At 39.4% G+C, this 12,350-nt stretch overlaps 2 protein-coding genes across 2 annotated transcripts; both read right to left on the reverse strand.

Annotated features, from left to right (window-relative positions):
- Positions 1-2,544: 2,544 nt before the first annotated feature.
- Positions 2,545-5,032, reverse strand: LOC103992792 (uncharacterized). The gene is made up of 4 exons (XM_009412638.3): positions 4,632-5,032; positions 4,026-4,133; positions 3,853-3,923; positions 2,545-3,023 (listed from the first exon to the last, which is right to left on the reverse strand). The coding sequence occupies exons 1-4, from the start codon at positions 4,773-4,775 to the stop codon at positions 2,789-2,791; spliced, it is 558 nt and encodes a 185-aa protein (XP_009410913.2). The 5' UTR covers positions 4,776-5,032; the 3' UTR covers positions 2,545-2,788.
- Positions 5,033-5,573: 541 nt separating this feature from the next.
- On the reverse strand, positions 5,574-7,254 carry LOC103992793 (vegetative cell wall protein gp1-like). The gene has a single exon (XM_009412641.3). It carries the CDS (start codon positions 6,963-6,965, stop codon positions 5,910-5,912), a length of 1,056 nt encoding a protein of 351 aa, XP_009410916.1. The 5' UTR covers positions 6,966-7,254; the 3' UTR covers positions 5,574-5,909.
- Positions 7,255-12,350: the final 5,096 nt, after the last annotated feature.

The raw sequence follows: 12,350 nt of genomic DNA on the forward strand, positions 1-12,350 counted from the left end.
ATCAAATCAAACTTGAATCAAACTCTAAACGAATTAATATGGAACCGATTTAATTTGAACTGGTTCATTAATAATTCAACTTTGAGAGTTATAAATGATTTTGAGTGGATACTTTTCTTTGATTTAGTTAATCGATTCGGATCGATTTTAATTTAAAAATACTAACTTAACCCAAAGACTCTGAAAGCCCTAAAATCTATTCCAAAACTCCATGAGTTTATTGCTACTCCTTAGTTTATGTGACTCTTCCTCCTTTTCTTATTCTTTTATTTTCTTATAATTTCTCTTCATTAATAATTCCTTTGTTGACATGCATCATTACATATCCTCATGAAAAAAATAATTACATGTGAAATCGATTTTTCTCTATTGTATCTTTTAATAAAAAATATAAAATCACTTGTATAAGTTCAATTATTTAAAATATCTAGAATTACATTTGTGGTTATATATATATATATATATATATATATATATATATATATATATATATATATATATATATATATATATATATATATATATATATATATATATATATATATATATATATATATATATATATGATGGTAAATCAAAGGCTTTAACACTAACTTTGTAACCATTTTTAAAATTTTTAAGAATAAAAATCAAATAAACAAAGAAATTAAATGTAATGAGTCTTTTTGTTACATTGTTTTGTTTTATTTTTCTATTTAAATTGGTGTCACTAAAATGTTAAATAACTTTCTTTTTTTTTGGTTATTTATTACTCTCTTTTTTTGTTTATATGTCAAAATTTTCATTCGATATTTGTCACGAGCGATCGAAGAGTAGTCGAGTAGTCAATAAATTTTTCTTGTAAAACTATTTCTAAAGTGTGCCTCATGTTTAATGTTTATATTAGAATTAGTAAAAGAATTAAGAGAATTTTGAATAATATTAGAGTAATTTTCGGAGTGTGATCATACAGATTCTGAGTTCAGGTAAAATGTTAAAGCTACGGAAAAACCTGTAAAATGTTAAAGCTACTATAATTAACGATACATTAAATATCAATTATAACTTTAACCCTTTTAAGACATATAGAACATATCTAATGATTAATGGATACCTTTAAATCCAGTTTTATTACTTAGAAAACTATGAACGTTCTTTTATTTCTCCAAGATTTCAGTAATGACCATCCCACATATTCTTAAAATAGATGCTTATGTCGTTGACATAGTAAAAAAGAATAAAATTATTAAATGAAATTTAAATATATGGATATGAATATTTTAGTCTTAGAGCTGAGAATTTAAAACCTCATCCCATATCAATATTAACTTTAATTTAACTAGTAAAGGTATTAACAGAAATATTGCATAATAACTAAAACATAAAAAAAATTAGTTTAATATTTTTTATATAATTAAACATTTGATGCAATAGAAGTATGTTTATTTTTAAAAAAAAATTATATTTCTTCGAAAGCTAAATACAAGGTAAAATGTGTTAATCAATTAGTATATTTTTATAAAATGTGTTAAACAATTAGTATTATGATATCCCTCTCTAAAAATATGACAAAAATGTAATATTGAAAATAGATTACAGGATTAAGATAGATCTATAAAATTTATAGAGTGCTAGGGAGGAGGATTATCTTCTTTGTTGAGGAGTTTAATAACAAGTTCTACATAAATATTATTATAAATATTGATTCATCAAAATTAATTAGATTATATGGTCCTATCTAATTAGATAAGATATATTATGGATATGATTGGATTCTAATTATGATTATCGATTAATAAAAAAAACTAATTATGACAGAATTTTTTAGAATATAATATTAATACGAGGGATTCTCATAATTACTTATCTTAAACCTTTTGCTTTCGTCTATAAATGGATATAACTTCATAGGGACTCAATATGGATAATTAGATATACAGATATGGAGATAAGAGGAGATGCAGATATGTGATATTATTGAGAGATTATAAATATTTTTTCATCTCCCCTTAGTCACATAAATCAATCATTAAGATATTATATATATTCTCTCATCTCTTCTTTATCCTTAATCCATTAGTTCTCCTTACATATCAATAGAAAGGAAGTTCAAGTATGATAGGATTTCTTATGATAAAACATTGATAGGAAGAATTCTTCTAATTATTCATTTTAGACTCTTTGTTCTCCTCTATAAAAAGATAATACATCATAAAGATTCAAAATAGATAATTAAATGTGCCGATATACAGATAAAAGGGGACATAGATGCGTAATATTATTAAGATATTATATATCTTCTCTTATCTCTCTTTAGTCACATGAACCAATCATTAGGATATTATAAATCTTCATTTTATTCCTAATCTTATAGTGATCCTGTGAAAGATAGATAGAAAGAGAGGAGAAAGTCTAATTATCTTTACATATCAACATTGCTAGTCTGCCCACAAATAAAATAAAAGTTTTCTGAATGATATCAAAAGACACACCTCATAAATTTTGATTAATTTTATTTTAGATTTTAATATTAAAATTTTTTGTATAATTGAAACATAAGGATAATTGTAAACAATTGACCATAAGAATTTATTGTATCAACATGAACCAATAAGAAGTAATTAGAGGATACAAGGAACTTCCTGTTTCTTCGTTGTTACACCAGGGGACATGATAAACCAACCACGATGCTTATTTAGCAACTACAATTTACGACATGGAACAACTACTAAAGATGTCCCCTTATAAATCTTGAATGGGCTACAATTTGAGAGCTGGCATAACTATAACACTGAACATACATCATCTTTTATGCTTTTATTTTTTTTGATTTTACAATGAGACCATCATCATTGCTACAGTTGATCCTTTTCCTTGAAGTGAAACCTTCATTCCTTGATGCCTGCAAACTCTTTGAGCTTCCTGGCCTATCTTGCTTGCTGGATTTGATTGGAGTGCCTGTTCTTAGCTGTTGCTGTCTCTTTTGCTTTCTCTCATATGCCTTCTTTGCTCTTTCAGGAGATAGCAAACCATGTTCCATCATCCTATAAGCAAAGGCGATGAATGCAAGTAATAAATTAAACGATAACTTTAGATTTGTAGGGATCACAACTCATATTCTTAAATTGAAGACGCGAACTGAAGCTGACTGCCATGATTTCAGAAGCATTTACACACTGATTGTAGGAAAAACAAACAAGCCAAAGGAGTCTGAGATAAGTTGATTTGTTTTTAGCATTTCATGCACTATAAAAGCAACACGGAGTGTTATGAAAATCAGAAGCCTTCTTAACCAAAGTCATATTAGTTCGATGAATAAATAAACAGAACTTTTCATTTACTTTTGCACAGGAAGTGTATTTTTGTGGCAATATCCAATTTATCAACTATTTCAAATTTTTAGAGTTGATGACATATGCCATTTCATCCACAAGAAAACAAAAAATGAAAAAAATACAATAGTCCTTTCAAATGGCTGATTGATGCCTTTCTCATATAAGATCAATGAAATATTTAAAAAACTAACCAAACTTTTACAAATTTTACTTGTAATGACAGTTGGAACATCCAAATTACTTTATCTAATGTAATAAACAAAGATCTGCTACTTCATCCATTACTGGTGTGATACTTTCAAATCTGTCTTAAATGGAGGAGGACTATCTAAAGGCATTACTTGCAATATCCTGTAAGTCCTACTTCAAGAGTAAATAAAAAGTATCATGGATTTTTATAACATCCAGCAAATTAACAAAATCAATCCTTCAAAACATTGTCAAAAAAGCAAAGAAAATTAACCCAAGTATAGTTATCGTTCTTCTAACTGAAAAAAAAAAAAAAGTGACTGTAGTATGCAATTGGAAAAGAACTCACCAAAATTCTGCCATTTCGCTTGACGGAATTTGCTTTGATAAGGATTCATAGAATATCCTCAGAGGTTCCCTCTGACAAAGAACAAACAACCACAGGATGTGAAACCATCTAATGACCTCCACCACACTACAACAAGTTGGTCTAATATGAGCATCTTGTCACTAGTTAAATACCTCTTCGGGGATGTCATACTTCTGACCAGGCAAAGCATAGACTTTCTTCTCAGCTTTCCGTCTGGTTGTCTTAGTGACAGTTTTCGATGAACTTGTTACTTTTTTCCCCTTCACAAGTATCCCAAAATCAATTTCACAAGAACAATTAAATAACATGTTTTACAAAAAGAATCAAATTACAACTCGAAGACATGGATCGAAGGAAATCATTCATATGTCCGTGCTCTAACTGTAAGAGGAAACCAAATCTAGGAAAATGCTTGAGACCCTCCAAAAACCAATCTAATCCGCCCATAACGAACATGCAATCGCATAAACCAAAGTTATCCATTTTAGATTGGATTGTCGAAAGGAAAAGGGGATAAAGGCCACAAGAAACTGAAAAGAAAAGCTCTTTATAAATCAAGCTTTTGTCACCTCCTAAATTCTGCAGGTGAGTAAGAGAAAGAAAAGCAACAAATCAAAGATCACGTTTTGAAGCCGCAAATCGGCTTTGATTGAAACGAAGGGACCGGCAGACCAAAAACTCGTGTGTTGATTACCATCTCAATCCAACAAGAAACCATAAATCGTGCTAATTCTCCGAACAAATTGGAATCTCCTTACCTCCAGCTTAGAAACAACGTTGACGGGTTTCTGCTTGACGACCGAGATCGATTTACCAGGCCCATCCACCTTCTTCTTCACGTCCGGCACGGCGGCCCCTTTCTCCTTCCCGCCGCTCCCCTTTATCGCCCTCGACGAAGACATAGGCAGCAATCCGACGCCCGCTCTTCAAAGAACTAAAATTGTTGTATTACCAGAGAAGTAGACGAGAGATTGCAGAAAGAAGAGATAGAAAGAGCCACCCCTTCTCTTTCTCCCTTGGCTTTTTGGGACAGTTGTGAATGTGGAATGATCAACCCAACTTATAGTCCTAATTTGACTCAAACTTCTAATATCCAATCCTAATCAAATTTAAATTACAATTCTAACAGAAAAAACACAGGATCTTGCGGTCGGAGCGCTCTACTTGCCGCCGCCTCGGAGGAGAAGGCAAGTCGAGCAGCCAAAGGAGATGGGGCGGGCCGTGGTTGATTGCGCCATGGGTGGTGACGGGAGCTTTGCCAGCCCCAATCGTACTACCGGAGGGCACTTTGGCCATTTTGCGCTTCTTTCACTGACTCTAAATGCGTCAAAGGTTTTCTCGGTAAATACGCTCCGCATAGAAATTAGTATAAGGAAGTCAGATCCGCCGTCCATTAGCTCACTGAGGCATACGAACGGCCGGATGAGAACAGAGTGGTTAGGCCCGCTTGTTTGGGCTTAAGCCCAAGTAATGAACGGGCCACAACAGAGCTTCACATGGCGGAGATTTTGACGTCGTCATCCCTATTACTAAATACGGATCTCTCATCTTGTTTTGATTGGACGGAGGCGAATGTTTCGATTGCTTTTGTTTGAGGACATGTAACATGGTGTTGTCTAATCTCAACGTTGCATGGTTAGGTTTGGGTCCACGCTGCTCCCACGTCGAGATGACAAAGCTCGTAGTTTAGCAGGCAGGAATGAATCTACAGCACGCATGCAGTCTAAATTCCAATTATATTGACATGATAACTCTTTACATGAAGAAGAAGAAGGATCCTAGAATGCGAGAACTGCGGTAACTATAATATTATAATAAGCTCTCCTTCCCATGGGGCTCCGGCTTTTTTTGACACAGTCACTGACACAACCACCCTCCTCCCGTCATATCTCTGTCAACCGCGTACGTCCCTCTCCCTGCTATCTCTGTCACCCCACGCCATCGGCTCGCTGACACGCTGCCTGTGAAGGCCTACTTTTGCACCCACCAATCGGTATCCGAGAAAGCACCGGCCCCGCTCCGGGGAGCAGTCCTCTTCATGGGCGTCCGATGGCTGTGTCAGTCGGGAGATCGAGACGGCCGCTCTCCTGCAGCGCGCGCAGCAGCTGCGCCCCCTTCCGTCTACCCCGCGCGCTGCACTCACCCTGCATCGCCGCCACCACCGCCCTCCCCACCTCCGGCGGTGCCTCCCCCGCCGCCGCCCCGCCGTAGATCGCAGCCATCACACCGATGGCGCACTCCCTCCCCCTCCCCGCCATCCCCTCCACCGCCCCCGCCAGCGCCGCCGCGGCCGCGGCGTGTGCCCGCACCCCCGCCGCCCCATCCGCCACAGTGCACAGCAGCTCCAGCGCCGCCAGCGCCCGCTCCGCTGTCGCGCCCGCAGGCCCAGACGCCGCCACCGCCTCCAGCGCCGCAGACGCTGCCCCGGCCTCCACTGCGGCCCGCCGGTTGTGCTCCGCGAGGAGTAGCGCGAGGAGCACTTTGGCCGCCGGCCGCGCCGAGGCTGGCTCCCGCAGGGCGGCCACCACGCCGGCCATCACCGGCGGAGGACAGGGTATCGGCGTGGGAGAGGAGTCCGGTGCGAGGGACCTCTCTAACAGGCGCAGGGCCGGGAGGCTGGCGCCGGAGGCGAACTGGAGCTCTGCGGCACGGAACGCCTCCGCGAGGTTAAAGGAGGCGGCGTGGGAAGGGTCAAGGGCCTGCGGCCCGCGCTCCGGCTCAGGCGTCGGTTGCTGTTGGTGGTGGTGCTGCAGGGGGAATCTCCACTGGGTGAAGCTCTGGGAAGTAGACGAGGAGGAGGACGAGGAGGAGGATGTGGACGGAGGAGGGCGTTCGGGCTCGGTCGGCCGGGGTGGGTCGGGGGCTGCGGACGGCTGGGGCGGAGGAGGGGGCGGAGGCGAGGCGGAGGGCGGTGGGGGCGTAGCCGAAGGAGGCGGCGGGGAAGCGGAGGCCAAGAAGGTGGCGGCGGAGGGGGGAGGAGTGGTGGGACTGAGGGCGGACTGGGTGCAGTTGCGGAAGATGCCGCAGGAGAAGAGGGGCCGCGGTGGTGTCTTCAGCTTCGCATGGGGGCTCTGGTGGCTGCTCCGGCTCATGGCGGCGGCGAGTGGCACAACCGTGAAAGGGAGCGCACTCCGACAGCGGAGAAGAGCGAAGAGAAGCTACCGAAACAAGAGCGATGGGAGAAGCTTATATCCTCTCCGCGACACGGATGGAGGGCGTTGATGGTGGGTACTTGCGGTGCGAGTCCCATACACCATCGTTGCTCTGTGGGTAAAAGAACCGTCAGAGTGGGCCAGCCCAGTATCTAGCGCGGGACTGGATGAGATAGCGGGGCCCTTCCCACCGAGAGCCGGCACGTGTTGGTGGGGCAGCGGAGAACGTGGATGAGTCGGGTGCCCCTGAGATCGATGATTGGTGGCGCACGTGGGGATGGGGCCGACGTCCGTGACGTGGCTATCGGCGGTTGGGCGGGTTCGGTACCGCGCCCGCGATGTGGGCTTGCGTGTCAGGATAAAGCACGCCATCGAGACCGTTCGGCGCGCCGAAAGTTCGTCCAGATTCGCGCTTTGATGGGCCGAACTAAATGGGCTTGGGCTTATTACACGATTCTACGTCTCGTAATGGGCAAAAAGAGATTTCATCCTAAAAATAAATAGTTCGATGGGATGGTATCCATCAAATTAATGCATTTCTCGTGACAAAGTATCATCACATATCCCAAAAAATAAAAGACTACGCAAACTTCAAAGCCATATTTTAGCTATTCCACGCTGTTAGAACCATAATTAAATGTAATTAAGCATCTAATTAAGTTGATCATACATGCCAAAAGATAAAACTGCCCTCTCTGAGTAACAAATGATGTGACAGTCAGATGATAACAATGTGATAAATAAATACATCATGTTGATGTGACAATCAATGATAATGATGCAATGCTGGACCAATAATTACTCATACGATGCTGCATCATGGTCATGTCAGCATGATGTGACAGCCACAATAATTTATTAACCTGGACGTGGAAGGTAAACACTCACTGAAGAACTGGGAGAGAGCAAGGCAAAAGCCTGACACTATTAGGTAATTGCCCAAGCTTTCATCAGAGTGCACTGAGCAGGAATCCAAAGAACACGTACATGGGTCCATCTTGTTCGCTACATTTGCTGGTCTCACAACACCGAAGCTTTTCTCCTAGTAGCAAACTCACCAAAGAGGCCATTGTTAATGGATCAGAAAGAAAATTCATTGTAAAAAATAAATAAATTTAGCCCCTCAGAATGACTAAATAAAATTACTCACATGCGATACATCTCATGCTGATCAGCATGGTTGCAGTTTTTAGGAAGACATAGATGCTGTAGTCATATAAAAATGATGGAGAACAACATAATGAGATGATGACCGCTAGTGGAGAAGGGAACAATGCAATATTTTGAATGCATGCTGTATATTATCTTTCACACTGTATAATGCTATTGACATGACTTCTCTGTTTCGGAAACATTGCATGTTAGCTCATAATTAACAATGGTACTTACTACACATGGACAAATATAAAATTATAATTTGAACATTAGATCAAGGACAGGATATTAAAAGTTGCCACCATGCTGGATAGGCACACAAAATGTTATGGTAGCAGTAAATATCAGAGATCACAACGAGGAAACCATCAAGAAACCCTGGATAGATGAACATCAAAGACAAACACAACATCATATCACATGTTTAATCCAGTCTATTTTGTTTCATCTGAGGAAGACTAATGATGGATGAATAGACAGCCCCAAACTTGAGGTCTGTTCTACAACAGTTTGGTGTTTCAGATAGCTGGTAGTTGTCATTGATGTCCCACATGTCAGGTATGCCTTGCAATTGATGCTTTCTTATATGAAAAGGAAAAAGGATGGAGACTGACTCAATTAAAAGGTTTACTATCGGAAAGATACAGGTATTGGGCCAATGATAGCACCATGCCATTGAACAAGAACTATGTTGCAAGAATTTCAGTCCACATGCAATAGAATGTGTCATATAGATAAAATCCATCTCAAAAGAACACTTTTTTATTTCAGGAAGTACCATGCGGCCATAAGGTTATAATGCACCAAGCTGATCTTCCAAGATGTTGCTAGTTCCAGCCAGCTCTGACACTTCATCGTGGCCCTTGGTGCTGAGAATGGGATCAATCATGCATGAAAATAAGATCATACTAGCAGAAATTGCAAGAGATCACCATGTAGTTTTTTGACTAGAGATCTAAAATTCTTCAATGAATTTATGTCTATAGATGCAAATAAAAGCTTCAATGAATCTAAAGTTCTTAATATATATAGCACATGGTCATAAGAACATGGAGATCAATGTTATTTCATAGTATCTATGACCAGCTGATGGGTTATGATAATTTTGAGTTGAATCTATAATATTCAAGCAGCTAGGATACAACAATATCCAAGATCAGAAAAGTAATTAGTTCACTGGTGATGCATATACTATAAAAGCATAGATTGTTCTCAATTCTTGGTAAAAGTTAAACTATGCTTTCTTCAAGTATATGAAAGGAGAGAACTCATCTGCAGTTTGTGTGTATCAGACGATGGATTTCAATACCTGACCATATATTTTTCAAAAACAAATTCATGATAACAACGTGCATCAACAAAGGAGAATAAAGGACCCACTACTAATCAGTACCAAGGACAAATACCATACTTAAGCCGAGAGATGGAATTATAATTGACATGCTTGTTAATTACTCATCTGAGGATCAAGGCTGAAGTGAATAGGATCACTAGTCATATTAAAACATACGAAATTCCAGATCTGAAATCTTCATGATCCTCAGCCTTCTGCAACGATTACTAAACATTCTGCAAAGGCATAAAACATATAAACACAGTGATCAAATTAGGGTTTACTAACTCTATTATGGATGATTACTGATTAGTACATCAGAGGTCATGCTGTGGCATGGCTGATGTGTAAAGAGTAAGATCTACAACATAATGCTACCGTTCATCCATACAGGAAATGGTCCCATCCATCAATGTAAACACTCAAGTCCTTGGTTGGCAAAAAGGAACTTATTTCCTACTATCAGAAAGTGTAATAATGAAGAAAATAAAGAAATTCCGATCATCTTTGTTTAATAACTTAATGGTGATTAATGCCTGCTCTCACAAGGGCTTATATTTTTATTAGGTACGCCAAGGCTGACAATTTTAACATTCACCATCTCACTCACTAAGTATAGTACTCAAACTGCGAAAATAAGGGAAAAGGAGACAAACATAACACATAAAAGTAATTTTTGTGACCACTCCATCTTGATCATAACTAGGGGAGTTTGTAGATTTGCATAATGTCATACTCACTCTGAAGGAATATTGATGATGAGCATCCAATACCCATCTAGTCTTCATAAGTACATACTCAGACCCTTGATAAAGATCCATCATCCAACCCTAGCTTCGCCCTTCTCTGTAGTCTGTATGTTGTTCCATCTGAAATTCATTGGCCAGACAGCAAGAAATACAGGCACAAGCAAAGCTCTCGTCGTACAACAATAATCCAAGAAGCTTAGATGGTAATGCATCATTCAACTGGGAACTCTTGTGAGGTAAGAACTTTGGCACTCATGATTATACCATGAATTCCCGTGCATCTATATAAGTGCACAAGTTTACATTCTGAATCTCTGATTGTGCTGGAAGGCATGTTGTACAATAGACTATAAAAGGTTACTTTGTCTTTTCTTCCTGTCTGTTATGATTTTCTTTTTCCATTTACTATGCATGCTTATGTCGTTGTGCATGCATTGGCACATCACATGCTGATAGAAAATACTATTCCAAGAACTAATTGCCAATGGGGGCACGACATGGTAAAATAATACATGGGTCAGAATAGCTTAATATTTGACAACGGACACCTAAATTAAGAATATACAATATTACTTGAGTAGACACAATATGGATCTGATAACAATGAGAACTTATTTAGGTTTGCCATCAACAGAATTAAATGTAAAGAGAAACATAATGAAAAGATTATCCATCTCTGTTGCAAAACTACATATATAAGCAGTTGTACATGACGGCAAGGCTCCAAAAGAAGAAAAATACCCAAACTATTCAGTCAGCTCAACATCAATACATTAAAGTATCCCATAAAAGTTAAAACCCACTAGAACAGAAACAAAGAAACAAAGTTATGTGAAAAGCACCTTAACTAACTTTGGTATAATAAAATAACGAACACAGTAACGATATCTGCAACAGTATTAGGCACTTGTAATCATGACTTACCATAAAGCGCCCGCTATAGCACTTTAATTAAAATTGCTAATATTTCCCTTCTACTTTCCAAGAGATCAGTTTCTAAGGCTTCACAACTCTGGAGCACATACCAGTTATATAGCATGTACCACTGATCTCAAATTCTTTAAAGAAAACAAAGAATTGAAGCTACCAAGTCATGTAATTATTTGCAAGCAATAGAGAAGACCGAAAAAGTTGTTTCAATGCATTGGAAAATGACATAGCTCACCCATAGTAAATCAGGTAAACATCTTCTCGGGTGCCGAAGAAAGCTCCTTAATGCTGGAACAGTTTTTAGATAATTTTTCTTAGGTATGGCTCTCCATCCATGCTAATCTTAACAACAAGGCGTTTGATAGTACACCCCGATCGTCGAATTATGCCAAAAAATAAAGACCATGAGATAAATCCTGATATAATATAGAAACACGAAACATGAAAATGCTCAAAGTCTCAAATGCTAACTTTTAACTGATCTGCAGTCGTATGAACTTTATTTGTCTTTGTTCCCTTGGAACCAAATTCCTGTCGACACCAAATGAGCAATAAGCAATTCCACGGTTAGCATTGATATGTAGTTCATCCACAAATTCCAAGAGCTTCCTGGAGAATCAACCACAGGGCGATCAAACACTTCTACGAATTAAGACTTAAGTCATGACCCAAAGCGAAAATGAAAATTTCGGTCTCCCAAGCCTCATCAAGTACAGAAAGCAAATCACTAAAATCAGAATCTTTAGCAGCTTCAGCTTGTGCCCTCGTGCCGAGAACAAAACCCTACCCTTGCCTAATTCCACCTCAGATCACGGTCCCTCTAGCGGAGTCCCACTTCGGGGTCACATTAACGGCGTCGGAGAACCCGCTCCTCGGTCGCCTCGGGGTTGAGGGGCTTCGTCGGCGGAGGAGAGCTTCCGGGAGTCGTCCGAAGAGATCCGATCGCTTCGCAGAGGAACCGCGATCGTCGCAACTACTTTTGCCTCGCCATCAAGCAAACCTATCGATCGATGACAGATTGGTTCATCATCGTTTGCATGTTGCCACGTGGACAAAAATATTGTCGCAAGTTTGATCGGATCAGACACCATCTTCTTAGTTCTATAGTTTGAATACAACCGTTGCTATCAGAAGCATCACTAACATCCGTCGGATCAA

The sequence above is a fragment of the Musa acuminata genome, chromosome BXJ2-7 (genome assembly GCF_036884655.1).
Source record: "Musa acuminata AAA Group cultivar baxijiao chromosome BXJ2-7, Cavendish_Baxijiao_AAA, whole genome shotgun sequence".
Classification (NCBI taxonomy): domain Eukaryota; kingdom Viridiplantae; phylum Streptophyta; class Magnoliopsida; order Zingiberales; family Musaceae; genus Musa; species Musa acuminata.

Excerpts from the sequence above, each read along its gene's own strand:
- LOC103992793 (XM_009412641.3), bottom strand. The coding sequence starts at position 6,965 with ATGAGCCGGAGCAGCCACCAGAGCCCCCATGCGAAGCTGAAGACACCA.
- LOC103992792 (XM_009412638.3), bottom strand. The coding sequence starts at position 4,775 with ATGTCTTCGTCGAGGGCGATAAAGGGGAGCGGCGGGAAGGAGAAAGGG. Across the intron at positions 4,134-4,631 it reads ACGTTGTTTCTAAGCTGGAG|GGGAAAAAAGTAACAAGTTC; the intron begins GTAAGGAGATTC and ends ATACTTGTGAAG. Across the intron at positions 3,924-4,025 it reads AGTATGACATCCCCGAAGAG|AGGGAACCTCTGAGGATATT; the intron begins GTATTTAACTAG and ends GTTCTTTGTCAG.